Source organism: Equus caballus, chromosome 2, assembly GCF_041296265.1.
Source record: "Equus caballus isolate H_3958 breed thoroughbred chromosome 2, TB-T2T, whole genome shotgun sequence".
Classification (NCBI taxonomy): domain Eukaryota; kingdom Metazoa; phylum Chordata; class Mammalia; order Perissodactyla; family Equidae; genus Equus; species Equus caballus.
The window spans coordinates 96,880,842-96,898,249 of record NC_091685.1 but is presented as its reverse complement, the minus strand read 5'-3'; the positions used below and the strand labels follow the sequence as shown (position 1 = coordinate 96,898,249).

Below are 17,408 nucleotides of genomic sequence, written 5' to 3'. Positions count from 1 at the left end.
ATCTATTCTTAATTTTCTGAGGATACTCCATACTGCTTTCCATAGTGGCTGCACCAGTTTGCACTCCCACCAGCAGTGTATGAGGGTTCCCTTCTCTCCACATCCTCTCCAACACTTGTTGTTTCCTGTCTTGTTAATTATAGCCCTTCTGACTGGAGTGAGGTGATACCTCATTGTAGTTTTGATTTGCATTTCCCTGATAGCTAATGATGCTGAGCATCTTTTCATATGCCTGTTGGCCATCTGTATATCTTCTTTGGAGAAATCTCTGTTCAGATCTTTTGCCCATTTTTAAATTGGGTTGTTGGGTTTTTTGTTGTTGAGCTGTATGTGTTCTTTGTATATTTTGGATATTAACCCCTTATCTGATATATGGTTTGCAAATATCTTCTCCCAATTGTTAGGTTGTCTTTTTGTTTAGTTGATGGTTTCCTTTGCTGTGCAGAAGCTTTTTAGTTTGATGTAGTCCCATTTGTTCATTTTTTCTTTTGTTTCCCTTGCCTGGTCAGACATGGTACTTGAAAATACACTGCTCAGACCAATGTCAAAGAGCATAGTGCCTATGTTTTCTTCTAGAAGTTTCATGCTTTCGGGTTTTACTTTCAAGTCTTTAATCCATTTTTAGTTGAATTTTGTGCATGGTGTAAGGTAATGATCTACTTTCATTCTTTGCATGTGGCTGTCCAGTTTTCCCAACACCATTTATTGAAGAGACTCTCCTTTCTCCATTGTATGCTCTTGGCTCCCTTGTCGAATATTAGCTGTCCATAAATGTGTGGGTTTACTTCTAGGCTCTCGATTCTGTTCCATTGATCTGTGTGTCTGTTTTTGTGCCATACCATGCTGTTTTGGCTACTATGGGTTTGTAGTATATTTTGAAATCAGGGAGTGTGATACCTCCAGCTTTGTTCTTTTTTCTCAGGAATCCTTTGGCTATTCAGGGTCTTTTGTTGTTCCATATAAATTTTAGGATTCTTTGTTCTATTTCTGTGAAAAATGTTGTTGGAACTTTGATAGGGATTGCATTGAATCTGTAGATTGCTTTAGGATGTATGAACATTTTAACTATGTTAATTCTTCCAATCCAAGAGCCCGGAATATCTTTCCATTTCTTTGTGTGTTCTTTGATTTCTTTCAACAATGTTTTATAGTTTTCAGTGTACAGATCATTCACCTCTTTGGTTAAGTTTATTCCTAGGTATTTTATTCTTTTTGTTGCAATTGTAAATGAGATTGCATTCTTAATTTCTCTTTCTGCTACTTCGTTGTTAGTGTATAGAAATGCAACCGATTTTTGTATGTTGATTTTGTATCCTGCAACTTGACTGTATTCATTTATTATTTCTAAAAGTTTTTTAGTGGATTCTGTAGGGTTTTCTATATATAAAATCATGTCATCTGCAAAGAGACAGTTTCACTTCTTCTTTTCCAATATGGATCCATTTTATTTCTTTTTCTTGCCTGATTGCTCTGGCTAGGACTTCCAATACTATGTTAAATAAGAGTGGTGACAGTGGGCATCCTTGTCTGGTTCCTGTTCTTAGAGGGATAGCTTTCAGTTTTTCTACATTGAGAATGATATTTCCTGTGGGTTTGTCATATATGGCCTTTATTATGTCGAGGTGTTTTCCTTTTCTATACCCATTTTATTTAGAGTTTTTATCATAAATGGATGCTGCATCTTGTCAAATGCTTTCTCTGCATCTATTGAGATGATCATGTGATTTTTATTCTTCATTTTGTTAATGTGGTGTGTCACGTTGATAGATTTGCGGATGTTGAACCATCCTTGCATCACTGGAGTGAAACCCATTTGATCATGATGTATGATCTTTTTAATGTATTGTTGTATTTGATTTGCTAGTATTTTGTTGAGGATTTTTGCCTTGATGTTCATCAGTGATATTGGCCTGTAATTTTCTTTTTTTGTGTTGTTCTTGTCTGGTTTTGGTATCAGGATAATGTTGGCTTCATAGAATGAGTTAGGAAGCCTCACCTCCTCTTCAATTTTTTTGGAAGAGTTTGAGAAGGATAGTATTATGTCTTCTTTGAATGTTTGGTAGAATTCACCAGGGAAGCCATCTGGTCCTGGACTTTTATTTCTTGGGAGGTGTTTGATTGCTGTTTCAATCTCCTTACTGGTGATTGGGCTATTCAAATTCTCTACTTCTTCTTGGTCCAGTTTTGGAAGGTTATATGTTGCTAAGAATTTATCCATTTCTTCTAGATTATCCAATTTGTTGGCATATAGCTTTTCATAGTATTCTCTTATTATCTTTTGTATTTCTGAGGTGTCTGTTGTAATTTCTCCTCTTTCATTTCTGATTTTACTTATTTGAGCCTTCTCCCTTTTTTTCCTTGGTGAGTCTAGCTAAGGGTTTGTCAATTTTGTTTATCTTTTCAAAGAACCAGCTCTTGGTTTCATTAATTTTTTCTATTATTTTTCTAGTCTCTCTATTTCATTTATTCTGCTCTGATTTTTATTATTTCCTTCCTTCTGCTTATTTTGGGATTTCTGTGTTCTTCTTTTTCCAGTACCCTTAGATGTGCTGTTAGATTGTTTATTTGGGATTTTTCTTCTTTGCAGAGGTAGGCCTGAATTTCTATAAACTTCCCTCTTAGAACCTCTTTTGCTGTATCCCATAGATTTTGGCATGTCTTATTTTCATTTTCATTTGCCTCGAGGAATTTTTGATTTCTCCTTTGATTTCTTCATTGACCTAATCGTTTTTCAGTAGCACTTTGTTTAATCTCCACATTTTTGTGGCTTTTCTGGTTTTCTTCCTGTAGTTGATTTCTAGTTTCATACCTTTGTGATCAGAAAAGATGCATGGTATTATTTTGATCTTCTTAAATTTATTGAGACTTGTTTTGTGGCATAATATGTGATCAATCCTGGAGAATGTTCCATGGGCATTTGAAAAGAATGTCTATTCTGTGGTTTTTGGATGGGATGTTCTACATATATCCACTAAGTCCATCTGGTCAAATGTGTCCTTTAAGGCCAGTGTTTCCTCATTGATCTTCTGTTTGGATGATCTATCCACTGGTGTAAGTGGAGTGTTAAAGTCCCCTACTATTATTGTGTTACTGTCTATTTCTCCTTTTATGTCTGTTAGTAATTGCTTTATATATTTAGGTGCTCCTATGTTGGGTGCATAGATATTTACAAGTGTTATATCTTCTTGTTGAATTGTTCCCTTTATCATTATGTAGTGCCCTTCTTTGTCTCTTGTTACAGTTTTTGTTTTAAAGTTTATTTTGTCTGATATAAGTATTGCTACCCCACTTTCTTTTCTTTGCCATTTGCATGGAATATCTTTTTCCATCCATTCACTTTCAGTTTGTGAGTGTCTTTAGATCTGAAGTGTGTCTCTTGTATGCAGCATATATATGGGTCTTCTTTTTTTATCCAGTTGGCCACCCTATGCCTTTGGATTGCAGCATTTAGTCCATTGACATTTAAAGTGGCTATTGATAAATATGTATTTATTGCCATTTTATTACTTTTTTTCTGGGTGTTTTAGTAGTAGTTCTCTGTTCCTTTCTTTTTCTCTTGCTCTCTTCTCTTGTGGTTTGATGACTTTCTTTAGTAATGTGTTTGATTTATTTTGTCTTACTTATTTGCTTATTATAGGTTTCTGATTTGAGATTACCATGAGGAACCTATATAATATTCTATGTATATAACAGTCTATATTGAGTTGATAGACTCTTTAGCTTAACCTCTTTCTAAAGCCTCTACTTTGTCACTCTGCTCCTCCCACATTTTACGTTTTGGAAATCATATATAATGTCCTGTTTAGTGTGTGTCTATCCATTACCCTCTTATCATTGAAGTAGGTAATTTTAGTACTTTTGTCTTTTAACCTTCATCTTATCTTCACAGGTAGTTGATCCGCTACCTTTACTATATTTTTACATTTACCAGTGATTTTATTGCCTGTTTATTTTGGGGGGGTTATTTTTTTGGATAATTTTTTTATCCCTATTTATGGTCATTGCTTTCCCACTTAAATAAGTCCCTTCAGCATTTCCTGTAGAACTGGTTTCTTGGTGATAAACTCCTTTAATTTTTGCTTGTCTGGGAAGCTCTTTATTTCTCCTTCCAATCTGAATGAGAACTTTGATGTATAGAGTATTCTTGGCTGTAGGTTTTTTCCTTTTAGCACTTTAAATACATCATGCCATTCTCTTCTCGCCTTAGGATTTCAGCTGAGAAATCCACTGATAGCTTTATGGGCTTTCCTTTGTATGTCACTTGTGGCCTTTCTCTTGCTGCTTTTAGGATTCTCTCTTTATGTTTAATTTTGGACATTTTAATTATAATGTGTCTTGGTGTGGGCCTCTTTGGGTTTATCTTATTTGGAGCTCTCTGAGCTACCTGTACTTGAATGTCTGTTTCCTTCCTTAGATTAGGAAAATTTTCATCTATTATTTCTTCAAATAAGTTTGCTGCCCCTTTGTCTCTCTCTTCTCCTTCTGGGACACCTATAATACAAATGTTGGTGTGCTTGATATTGTCCCAGAGTTCCCTTAGACTGTTCTCATTCTGCCTAATTCTTTTTGCTGTTCTGCTGGGGTGATTTCCTCTAGTCTTTTGCCTAGCTCACTGATCTGTTCTTCTGTATCCTCTACTCTGCACTTGAGTCCCTGTAGTGAATTTTTCATTTCCAGTATTGTATTATTCATTTCTGATTGGTTCTTTTTTATATTTTCCAGTTTTTTGTTGATGAGCTCACTGTGTTCATCCAGTCTTCTCCTAATATCTGTGAGCATCCTTATGAAATTTTGTTTGAACTCTTTGTCAGGTAGGTCACTTCTTTCTGTTTCATTTAGTCCTTTTTCTGGGGTTCTGTCCTGTTCTCTTGCTTGGAATGTATTCCTTTGTCTCCTCCATCTTTCTCTGTGCTTATTTCTATGTATTAGGTGAGTCAGCTATGTCTGCTGGTCTTGTAGAAGTGCCCTTATGTAAGAGATGCCTTTTGAGGCCCAGCAGTCTGCTTCCCTTGCATCACCAGTCCAAAAGATCCAGGAGTGACCCCTTTGTGGGCTACTTGTGTCTTTCCGCTGTGGCGGGGTTGTTCTTAATGCAGGTACCCAGGGAGTCGAGTCTTTCCTTCCCTGGCCAGCTGTTTGTAAATCTGGTTTGGGGAGCCTCAGCACCATTGGCTACAAGGTGTAACAGCACACTCCTGTTGCAGTTTTCCTGTTAATTGGGTTGGTACCCAGTGTAGCTGGTTGCTAGGTTCAGGGGCTTACAGTTGCTAAAGGCCTCAGGCCTACAAGGCTATTGTTAGTTCTCTTAAGAGTGCAGCTGAGTGGGGCTGACCTTAGGCAGGGGAGCACTCAATTGTCTCAGGCTTTGGATGTGGGGCCGATCCTTTTTACGGCTATTTGTGAAGCACAAGTCTTCTGCTGCTGATAAGCCTCACCCCCCACAGGACCACACACACTGTCAACACAGTCCTGGTCCAAGCACACTTCCCAACCCCCTGGAGTGTACCCCGATGCCCCACTGCAGAGGCCCCCACCTCTCCACCAATGCCCTCCACAGTTCACCTGGTCCTCACACAGGCCCTGCCCCACAGAGGCGGACACACTCACCTGCCTATAGAGAATCAAGGCACCCAGTCAATGCAGGCAGACAAGTAGCCTGAGGGTTGCTGTTGGACTGGGTGGGTCCCTAGGGTGGGCTGCCTGCCCTGGCTGAACTGGATTAAATCTGCACTCTAGTGGGTGTGGCAGCCCCCTGGGCTAACAGGCCAGGGGGAGAACCCCAATGGCGTCTTCCAGGGTCTGTGTCAGCACACCTGGACCAGGTCAGAACAACGGCCCCCACCAATGTCTCAGTCTCCGGAGAGGCCCCTCCTCTCACCAAGATACCAGCAGAGCCCACCAGGTGAGTCTCTCTTCACCAAAGGACTGTCAGCCTTCTCTCTGGTGATTTTAGTTTGCTGAGATGGGTAAGTTTGTGCATGGGCCCTTTAAGACCCAGGTCTTTTCAGCTTTCATCCGATAGCTTTTCTGAGGGTATTCCCTGCTACAGTTAATAGCCAGCAAAGCCAGATAGTAAGACCATCGTCTCAGTTGTGCTGAGTCTGAAGGATGCTTACAGCAGTATTGGCCCCTGCTCCAGACCTCACTCCTCCAGGGAGGGCTCTGTACCTTAGGGTGGCTCCCACCTGGCCAGCTGAGAAACTCCACTGGTCCTGAGGGTGACTTTTTTCTCTCCAGTAGGAATTTCTGCCCCTCCCACTTTAGTCAGGACTGTCCCTTGTTGTAGGGGTTCTTTTTATCCAGTTTTCAGTTTTCTACCCAGGGTAATTTTTCCAAAAATAGTTGTAACCTGGTTGTGTTCATGGGAGGAGATGAGTTCAGAGTCTGCTTATGCTGCCATCTTGATGAGATCTCTAACCTTGATAGTTTTAAAACTCCCATTTTTTTTTTTGTAGAGAAAGATTCACCCTGAGCTAACATCTTTTGGCAATCTTCCTCTTTTTTTCTTTCCTTCCCAAAGTCCCACTGCATGGTTGTATCTCTAGTTGTAAGTCCTTCTAGTTCTTCTATGTGAGCCGCTGCCACAGCATGGCAACTGACAGATGAGTGGTGTGTCACTGGGAACCAAACCCAGGCTGCCAAAGAGGTGAGAAAGCCAAACTTTAACCACTAACCCAGCAGGGCTGGCTCAACAATGTCAGTTTTGATACTGCCATGATGTTAAAATTATTTAAAGTAGATTTCCATCACTGTTATCTCTGGGAAATCTGTATGGTTGGATTGTCATTATAGCCAGCAAACAGTTGTAGATAAGGTACAAATATTTTTAAACATTCACTTTATTTTATTTTTATAATTTAAAATTTAAATAAATACAGAAATGATTTAGAGTAACAAAATGAAAACACAATAATCTTTTAACAATAATATATGAAAGAAAATCAGAGACCAAATATAGAATGAGGATTGGAGAAATTTTTCTGTGAATATAAGATAATATGGGTACTACATTTCATATGAAATTAGTTTTGAATTTCTTGACAGCCAAAGGGGAAAAAAAATCCACAATGGGTCAAAGGAATCATGACAATTCTTTGGGAAAGATTATCTCTTTCTGGCTCCAAATTCTAAGAGAAAATTGTTATATGTATCTTTACATAAAAGGGAAACATAAAACTTCAACAATCTTAAAGAAAATGTAGACATCCTGTATTCATTCTTTAATAAAAGTCAAGGGCATAAACTTAAATAATAATTCAGTTAAAGCATTTTGATGGGAAATCTTCTAGTCCATCACCTCCAACTAGGCCTCCCAGATTTTGCAGCAACAACAAAACAAATGGGTTGTACATACAAAAGAGTTGTTGTTTAACTGAAATTCAAAGTTAATTAGGTGTCCTATGTTTTATCTGGCAACCCTACCTCCAACACACTGAAACACTTTGCCGTATGCCTAGTGTACTGCTGTGAAATGGAAATGACTTTTCATGCAGGATGAAGCACTAGCAAATGACAGAAAACACACTATTCTCTTGCTTATCAACTAATGGAAAAAATCTAAGTATTGTATTTGAGTTTTCAGAAATTATTAACACCAAAATATTTTAGTTGTTTCTAAAGAAATTTCTTTTATGTTTATTGCAGATGTAGAACATGAAATGATAAACATTAAAATCGAAAACTGGCAAAAATTTTAAAATTTTAAAAACTAAGAAAATTGATGACTAAGATGAATTTTTGCTTGATTAAATTAGTACTTTTAAACCACAAGCTAGATGAATAGAGATAAACTAAATTATTTTTCTGTTTAATAAACTATAGAAAATTTATCTTACATTTAAAAAGTTTTATGAGAAGTGTAATACGTAATTTAACTGGTTACAGAACAAATTTTACATAAAAGATTTTTAGAAAGAATTAAAGGAATGAATATTAAGGAAAACAGAGCAACAAAAGTGTTGGTATGTTGGCCCTGATTAAAGAAAAGAGGAGACATTTATCTCTCCAGGGCATGTATGTAAATCTTATTTTACTTAATAAAATTAAAATTTGAAAAAAATTGAAATGAAACATCCAAACTCTTGTTTCAAGGTGGTGGATGGCTAGACCTCAGTGAAATAGGAAATGAATAGAAAAGGTGTAACTCCAAAACATTGTGAATAATGGGAGGGGGGGGGGTCTCAGCCCAGGAGACACTTAATCAGATTTATGAAAGATGTAAATCTGATAGAAGAATGGGGACTGAGGAATCTATGGCCTAGACACAGGGGACGACAGCTAGCACAGAGATAGCAGATTTGATGGAGGATACGAGCTAAACTGGGGCTAACCCTGGAGAATGAAATAAGACTCTGGATCAGGAGCACCCACAGCCCACACCTGAGCGGCCAGCACTTTATGCCCCAGGCAACCCCCCCACACACAGTCCTCTCAAACGAAAGGTGCTTGAGCCATTGGGATACACGTAGCGCAAGCAGTGTGTATGCAAGTGCCTCAGAACAAAGCTGTCTATTCTGGCATGTTGGTGTCTCTTCCCTCAAACCACTAGGAAGAAAAACCAAAAAAACTTCAACACAAAACAATCGCAACCTAGTCACTCGTATACTCTAAAACCCAAAAAATTCTACCCATGTACCAAAAACTCCCAGGAAGCTTCATTCCTTTCACTTTTATAAAGGAATATGAGGATATGTACACTTCGGGGGACCAGGGGGGAAGGATAAAACTTACCCATATTATACCATTCAAAATTGATCTATATTAACATTTTGTATAAGCTCAATAAATTCAACGGACAACCAAGAATCACTAAATATTTGAGACAGCATGCAACATGACAGAGAAAGATAAAAATAAACAAGCAGACAGGGTGATCTGACCACAGAAACAACAGCTAATTCAGTATACAGAAGACAACTTTAAAAATATTTAATGAAGAGGTCTAACGAATACTCAGATTCATTGGGAAAAATTGTATCCACAAAAAAGTAGATGGTAGGAAAAAATGAACAAAATTAAAATAAAAATTTAATAGAAAAGTTGAAAGTCAAGGAACCCATCTAGTACATAGAAAAACAAGTGATGGAAAACAGAAAATAAAAGCTATGACATAGAGAAGATCAATTCAGTAAATTTAATATTTGATTATTAAGACTTTCAGAAAAGGTGCAAAATAATCAAAATAGTAATATGCTATGGACTGAATATTTGTGTCCCCTTTTCTCTAATTCCTATGTTGAAGCCTAAATCCCTAATATATTTGGAGGTGGGGCCTTTGGGAAATAAGTGGGTCATGAGGGTGGAGCCTGCATGAATGGGATTGGTGCCTTTATAAGGGGATAAAGAGACCAGAGCTTTCTCTCTTCCTGGCTGTGTGAGGATACAGCCAGAAGACAGCCTTCTGCAAACCAGGAAGAGCGCTCTCATCAGAACCCCCCATGCTGGCACCCTGATCTTGGACTTCCCAGCCTCTAGAACTATGAGAAATAAATTTATGTGGTTTAAGCCACCCAGTTTGTGGTATTTTTATTATAGCAGCCCAAACTGACAAGACATAATAAAAACAAATAAGGATCTGACCTAAATATTCATCTATCCTGCAGGAAAAATAATAATAATGTGGATAAATAAAAATTAGCCACCAGGCCGGCCCCGTGGTGGAGTGGTTAAGTTTGCGGGGCTCTGCTTCAATGGCCCAAGGTTTTGCCAGTTTGGATCCTGGACGTGGACCTAGCACCACTCATCAAGCCATGCTGAGGTGGTGTCCCACATATCGGAGCCAGAAAGACCTACAACTAGGATATACAACCTTGTCCTAGGGGGCTTCGGGGAGAAGAAGGAATAAAAGAAAAAGATAGGTAACAGATGTTAGCTCAGGTGCCAATCTTTAAAAAAAAAAACAAAAACTGTAATTGACCAGTAATGTCTGCCACAGGCACAAGGGGGTAAAAAAAAAAAAAAATAGCAGCATAAGCATTTTATTTAGAGATATAAAGATAACTATCAGAAGATTTAAACAAGAAATGATCAAATGTCATTGCCTCTGATGAGTCAGATAGGGCTAGGGAAGTGCAGGGGATTGTTGCCTTTTATTATAAACTCTTCTTCTTATTAATTTTTACCCACATGTGTGTATATTACCTGATAAATATAAACAAGGATAAGAATCTTATCCAATTGAATTTTATTCCATTTTGAAATGCACCGTTTGGAAAATGGACCGGATAATTCATTCTGCAACCCTTTCATCAGTTTGGAAGCATCTAATTTTAAATATCTAAAAGTGTTAGCAAAAAGATAGTTAATTGTTTCCCTGAAATTGTTTTTGATAGGGAAATGTGGTTTCAGTGAAGGATGCTGAAAGCATTTCAAGTTCCTAACTTGGGAGGGGAAAAGAGATGGGGTGATGGTGTTCTTTTTCTTCTCGCAAGAAAGAAGGGAAACATTCTGGAAGGAGCTATGAAAAGAGAAAGACACTTGACCGATAGGGTAGCAAATGAAGGATCCTAGGAAATTTGATGTCTGAGCTGCCTTATTCCCAAAGAGCAGCTGGGGATCATATTTTGAGCTATACTACGTTTGGGGTATCTTGGAACATTACAATGTTGAAAACTCCACATATGTCTCACCATATCTCATCTTTGCTTCAAACTTTTGCTGATCTCAGTCTCACTAAAAAATGAAAAAAAATCTTCATCATCATGGAAGTCTAACTGACACTCATAGAGTGCAGGGTTATCTTCATGGAAATGCACCCACATTTCCATGGGAAAGTGGTATGTGTACAAACAATGCATACATTTGATTATATATTATGCGCTTCTTTTACTGTTAAAGTATGAAAAGATAATTTTGTATGAACACACTTCCATCCACATAAATCATTCAGAGGGCAGTTTTGGGTGGAAAGTAAGTGAGACTGGATTCGAAGGGAAGGAATTTAAATTCCAAAACACAGAGGAGCCAGCTACTAAAAAGATGGGAGCGGCTCTAAGGATGACCCACGCTCAGAGGTGGTGGATATAGGGAACAGGTGGGGGCCTTGGGGTTAACTGCAGAGCCACAGTTGGAATATCTATGTTCATGTCAAGTAGCAGACATCAGAAATGACTATTCCCCAGCAGAGGGAGTGAGTGTGGGTATTTGATGTGGAGAAGAAAAGCAACACCCAAGAAGAATGAGGTCTTCCCTACTCAGAAGAAAAGCTACTGCACACCATGAGCAGTAGAACACCCATCCCTCCCCTATAAATACTGGAGGAAGACTACAGAAAACAATTCAGCATTCAGAGACAGTCTCAAAAACAAGCAAGACACAAAATTTCAGTTGGGGTATGGGGGCGTGAAATACAGGAAGCAGCAGAACCAAAACTGAGTTCAGTCCAGGAAACAGAAGCCACTTGAGGCATCAAGAGACAGATTTAACCCAGGCAGGGTAAAGTAGAGGTGCACTCAACTGTTGGAAAGGTTGGGGGAGCAAAGGTGACAGAGCCACCTTCAGGAAATCTGGAAGTGTAGGGGTCACAAGGGAGCCATTGCAGATGCTCTCGACTGCCTCAGCAAACTAGTGGGCTATTTTCAGAAGAAGCCTGGAAGCCAAGGGAAACCACCAGTGATTTCAGCTGCCTGGCAGCAATGTGATCTCAATTTTCTGCCCACAGGAGACCACTGCTGCCTTCTCAGCTGTCTTCCATGTCTACTGAGAGTATCTCTCACTGACAGAATCTAGCTTGGAACTTTTTGGGGAAAGACATTCTGTGAGGCGTACTTCCCAGTTTTTCCCCTGAGAAGAGGAGGAAAATGGAGAGGAGGATGGCAATGATACAGAATTAACAACAGACAGTAAGTGTAGGAAGAAGTTAAGATAATGAATTACATTTATACTGATGTACTAACGTTTAAGTGGAATTAATCTTCTCAGAGAGATAGGATATTATATACATAAAAAAATCAACTGGAAGTCCTTGGAAATTAAAATTTTGTTTACTGAAGTTAAAAAATGAACAAATAGGCTGAAAAGTAAAATAGACGTTTTAGTTCAAAATGAACTAGTAGTCTGCCCAATAAAGATGGTAAGTCAGAAACAAGTTTTTACTTTTTCTTGAAATCACACTTAAAATAGCATTAAAGGCCATTTAAAAATACATAATCTTATAAATAGAATGGGAGAGAAGACAAAGGCAACAAAAAGCTCTGAGAAAGGTGTATCTCAAGCTGCCAGTGGGAAACAGAGGAGCTATGTGCAGGGCAAAGCCCCCAGTACTACTAGAAATGGAGGTGAAGATGCGGCAAAACTCTGAGGGTGGCTTGCAAGGTTAAACCTCTAGATAGCCTCTCTCACCCTATGAAGCCAGGTGACTGTCTTTTCTCCACTCTTGAAGGGTAATTCTCTGAAAAGGAAAACAGAGGCTATCCAGACTCAAACCAGGGTAGAGAGAATAATGAAAAACACGACAAATAAGTGAATTCTGGCAAACTGAACATTGAAACCCCCAACTACCTTTGCCCTTTTGGCTCCCAGATTCTCTAACAATTTAAGCAAGACTTAAAGATACTAACATAGGGGATTCATGAAAAAAAGAGCCTGGCCTCTCCTCCCCAGACGGTGAAACTCATGAGTCCGGCCATGTGCTCAGGGCCTCCAATCAGGTTTCTCTCTCCATTTGAACATACAACCTAAAATGATGGGGTATATGAAGAAACGCTTTAAGGTGAAAAAGAGACCAATGAAAAAACCAACTTGGAGGGAATAGAAATTATGCAGGAAGAAAAAATTCTTTCTTAAAAAATCTTTTTAAAAACTATTAAAGTCTTCAGCAGGTTAAGTGGAAGTACTTCAATCATAGAATAAGAACAGAATGTTATAAAAAGAGACAGTGACATTAGGAGAAGAGAATGCATTCTTAAAAATTAAAACTAGAAGAGCAAAAACAAACAAAAACGAACCAAACAAACCAATCAATGAAAACAGCCCTCCCCTGCAACAAACAAAAAAAAGCACTAATAAAAAGGATATAAGATAAAATTTAGAAAAATTCCCAGAGAATAAAGCAAATAGAAAGAAAACAGGAAGAAGAGAGTAAGAGAGAAAGAACATTAATCCAAGAAAGCTAACATTTCAAAAAGGATTCCTTAAAAAGAGTATGGAAAATAGACCAACGTTACCTCAATACAAAATAAAAAATAAAACAAAATGAATTAGGGAAAAAAAGAGCATAGAAAATAGAGGGGGAAATTCATCAACAAAATAATGTGTGAATATTTTCCAGAATCGAAGCATGAGTTTTCAGATTTGAAAAAACCACCAAACCAGGGCCAGCCCCATGGCCTAGTGGTTAAGTTTGGTATGCTCCACTTTAGTGGCCCAGGTTTGGTCCCTGGGTGTGGACCTACACCACTCATCAGTGGCCATGCTGTGATGGTAACCTACATACAAAATAGAGGAAGATTGGCACAGATGTTAGCTCAGGGCGAATCTTCCTCAGGAACCCCCCCCCCCACCAAATATTAAGCACAATAGATAAAAGTAGACCCATACCATAATCATGAAACTGTAGAACCCAAATACAAGAAAATTTTTAAAGGTTTACAGACAGGAAAATTTTTCTTATGCAAAGAAATGGGATTTAGAACGACTTTACTTTTCAACATCTGCACTCTTGAATGCCTTCAAAAATTGAGGGGAAATTATGTCCAAGTCAGAATTCTTTGCCCAGCCACTTTAACAAATAACTTTGATAAACTGTAGTCATTTGAAGACATTTTAATTCTCCAAGAATTTACCTTGCACACAGTCTTTCTCAAGAAATTACTGGTGAGTGTGCTTTACTAAAGCGAACAGGTAAACCAAGAATGATGCACAGAACAAGAGAATCAACTCAAAAGAGAGACAGAAGAACCCCAAGAGGTTCCTAAGAGATCTGCTGGAGCTGGACAGGAGGCCCCAGGGGAGAGGTGTTTCAAGATTAGGAAATGATAGAAATGCAGAAAAAAATTTGACAATAATAGACATTCATTCATGATTTTTAAAATGTTTGAATATATCGCAAACAGATTTAGATAATTCACAGAAAATTTGAGGTTGAATTAGTGATAAGTACCAATAAAGCAAATTTAAAACTGCAAAGAAAAAAAGTCATGTAATAAAGGAAGAGTATGTAGTTTAAGTGTAAATGCATTTATATTCTCATAACTATAAAATCACTGAATACTGAGCTAACAAATTATATAACTATATTGAGAGACCAGAGGTTTGAGTGGAGTGAACTCTATCAAAATTAAAATCTTTTTTTTTGCTGGGAAAGATTTGTCCTGAGCTAACATCTGTTTCCAGTCTTCTTTCTCTTTTTTTTCCCCCTCCCCAAAGCCCAGTACATAGTCATATACTCTAGTTGTAAGTCCTTTTAGTTCTTCTAGGTGAGCCCCCACCACAGCATGGCTACTGACAAACAAGTAGTGTGAATCCATGCCCAGGAACCAACCTGGGTCGCTGAAGTGGAGAATGCCAAACTTTAACTGATAGGCTATGAGGGCTGGCTCCCAAAATTAAAATCTTTTGTTCACTGAAAGACACTACGACATTAAGAAAATGAAAGGGCAAGCCATAGCTGAAACTTGTGGTCAGACTACATACAGAATTATTACAAATCAAAAACGAAAAGGTAAACAATCCAATTTCTTAATAGACATTTCACACAAATATATTTCATAAAAATATATACTTCATTGTATATATTTATATATCTACAAATATATATAACAAGCACATGAAAAGATGCTCAACATCATTGGTTATTAAAGAAACACAAATTAAAATCATAATGAGATATCAGTATCTGCCTTTTCTAGAATTTCATGAAAACAGAATCATACAGTATGTAGTCTTTTGCATCTGCCTTTTTTCATGTAGCATAATGCTTTAGAGTTCATCCATATTGTTGCATCTATTGATAAGAATGAGGCTTCAAACTCAGATCTATTGTCTCCAAATTCACTGTACATCTACAGTATATGATAAGGGGAAAAATACTTCTAAAACAGAATTTAGAGAGTGTATCAGAAAGTTATATATAAAAACTAAAAACGTACAGAGGACATAGGGACATAAAATAAGATGAACAAATATCTGATAATTTTCTATATATTTATATCAATTTTTATACTTACCACTTTATTATTGAAATTTTAACTTTTTAAAATACGATGTAGTCTCTTATCCACTATGAAGAAAGTTGAGAAATGTTCTAATCCTTGTTATGATATTTTTTTCCAAAGAATTATTCTAATCATTTTTAAAGACAGTGTTAGAATTATGGAACTCCTAATAATAGATATCCTGTTAGAAAATTTAAAAATAATTTAAATATAATCACATTTGACATATCATTACATTATTTCTATTTTATGAGGTAGAGAAAAGCTAAGATTATAACACCAAAATATGTCTTTAGAGGAACATTCTCCTTAATCTGTCATGAATTTACAAAGGTAGGGTTAAAATACTTTATGGCAAAAAAAAATATAATGGAAGAAAAGAATTCTATCCTAATAGCACTAACGAATAGAATGGTATAGACCAATTTCTTTCTGCATCATCTGCGGCTATGTTTTACAAATTCTGACGGTGTGACTTTTTGCATAAAGATTCATAATATTTAAATTTTCATTATTCCAGACACTTGTCTTAAACAACAGACACTTTTAATCTTGAATGCCTCCTTGACGATGGCTAATAGCTGACATTTACGAGTTCACATTATGTGCCAGGCACTGTTTCAAAGCCTGCAGTACAATAAATACAAGAGGAGAAAGGGTGGTAAGAGGGCGGGTTATAAATAATGGACCAAGTGATGGGAGGATGTATATGTGCATTTCTCTCATTTCAACTGACAAAGGATTAAAGCCATCATTTGCTTTGTGTGTGAAGAAACTAAGAAGGGTAGAGATGTCAATAGTATTGCAAAGATGGAAGAAATCTTAAGGATCATCTAATTTAAACTCCTCAATTTATAGATGAACAACACTCAAAGGAGTGTTAGGGTTTGCCCAATACGTACATGGGTCACCATAACTAAAAACTAGGTGTTTTGACTCTGAAGTCTCTGCTGCTTCTACCCCACACCAAGACGCTAAGTCAATTACAAATAACATTGTTTCCAAAAATGACGGAAAATTTAAGAATGACTGAAAACCAAATGCTGAATTTTCCTTCATCTGGTAAACAGTGATCTGGAGAATGTCGACACACTTAAATTCAGTAACAGGGGCATTTTACTTTTGAAATATTCTTGTATAATTTTGAGTATTAGAATAAAATAGTGAATTATGATTTTCAGAACACTTTTTAAGTCTTATTAATTGCACAGCTGGGAGCAGTAAGGCAAAGAAGTTTACACAGGTTGGATTTTTCCATCCGTGATAGGTAACCTGGGTCTTGAAAAGATGACTGCTTTTCACAACATACAGTTCCGTCATAAGATGAATTGTGTTTAAACAACCATAATTTATAGTCTCTCTCATGTTGTCATCACCCTTTTTCTAAATAATATTTTATAAGTTCATGAAACATTGTATACTATTCAAGTTACATTTCAAAATCTTACTTTTAAATGTTGTTCTCTTTCAGGGAACGATGACTGTATACCCACATGCTGGAAAAGGGAAGGTTTATATCGAATACGAATTTCCCTATTTCGCTCTATACACTTTTCCTGGGGGAAAAGTAAGAGAAAATAAACTTCTGTTAAAAACCTAAATATTCTTTTTTATTGCACTTACTGATGGCAGAATTTTTTATTATATTAATTTTTGCCAGAGTTTAGTATTAATATTTTAAAATGTAAACAAAACATTTAATTCTTAGCTTTTTCTTCATAAGAGTAATAGGACAAAAGAGTTGAGATACAAAAGGGTTTTAGTTAAAGCATGTATTTTCATGAAATCTGTCTTAGAGAATCACGCTACTGTTGTACCAACTATAATTGTCCTCTCCTTTCTTTTTATTCCAACAACATAAATGAAGTTTTTAGTATTTTCCTGTCTGTCCATTTCTCTCAAAATATATTATTCTTTTTCTTTCCATGTTCATTGATTAATTCCTATGGTAAATTACACTCTCCCCAATTTCTTCTTAAACAGGAAAAAAGTATATGATTAAAACAAACAGCCAGCATTGCACTTAATAAAAAAGAATTTAGACAATCTCCTTCAAAATAAAAATAAGAAAGATGACCTGTGATGCCACTATTAAAAATAAACATTTAAAATTATTACTATCACTATCTGAGAATTATTTTATATATCGTATACATAGAAAAAATTCATAAAAATACATTTCAAATTTATGTACATCATAATTTTTAAGATAGCAGGCTTATTTAAGTCATTTCTACTCAACTGACATGTAGGAAA

General features: G+C 36.8%; 1 protein-coding gene and 1 long non-coding RNA gene across 4 annotated transcripts in view; one reads left to right on the top strand and one right to left on the bottom strand.

Annotated features, from left to right (window-relative positions):
• MGAT4D (MGAT4 family member D) overlaps positions 1-17,408 on the bottom strand; it is a 64,381-nt gene that overhangs the window by 1,976 nt on the left and 44,997 nt on the right. The window contains exons 10-11 of one of the 3 annotated variants that reach the window (XM_070258647.1): positions 16,601-16,708; positions 15,165-15,333 (exon numbers count right to left, since the gene is read on the bottom strand). The exons of 1 other annotated variant lie outside the window; for it this stretch is intronic. In XM_070258647.1, coding sequence (XP_070114748.1) covers positions 15,319-15,333; positions 16,601-16,708 — 123 coding nt within the window. In that variant the 3' untranslated portion in view covers positions 15,165-15,318. The remainder of the gene's footprint in view (positions 1-15,164; positions 15,334-16,600; positions 16,709-17,408) is intronic. One more of the 3 variants, XM_023636517.2, reaches the window with a different exon arrangement.
• LOC138922013 (uncharacterized) lies at positions 11,660-16,753 on the top strand. Its single transcript, XR_011435101.1, has 2 exons — positions 11,660-11,840; positions 16,624-16,753. It is a non-coding gene; the product is annotated as an uncharacterized lncRNA (long non-coding RNA).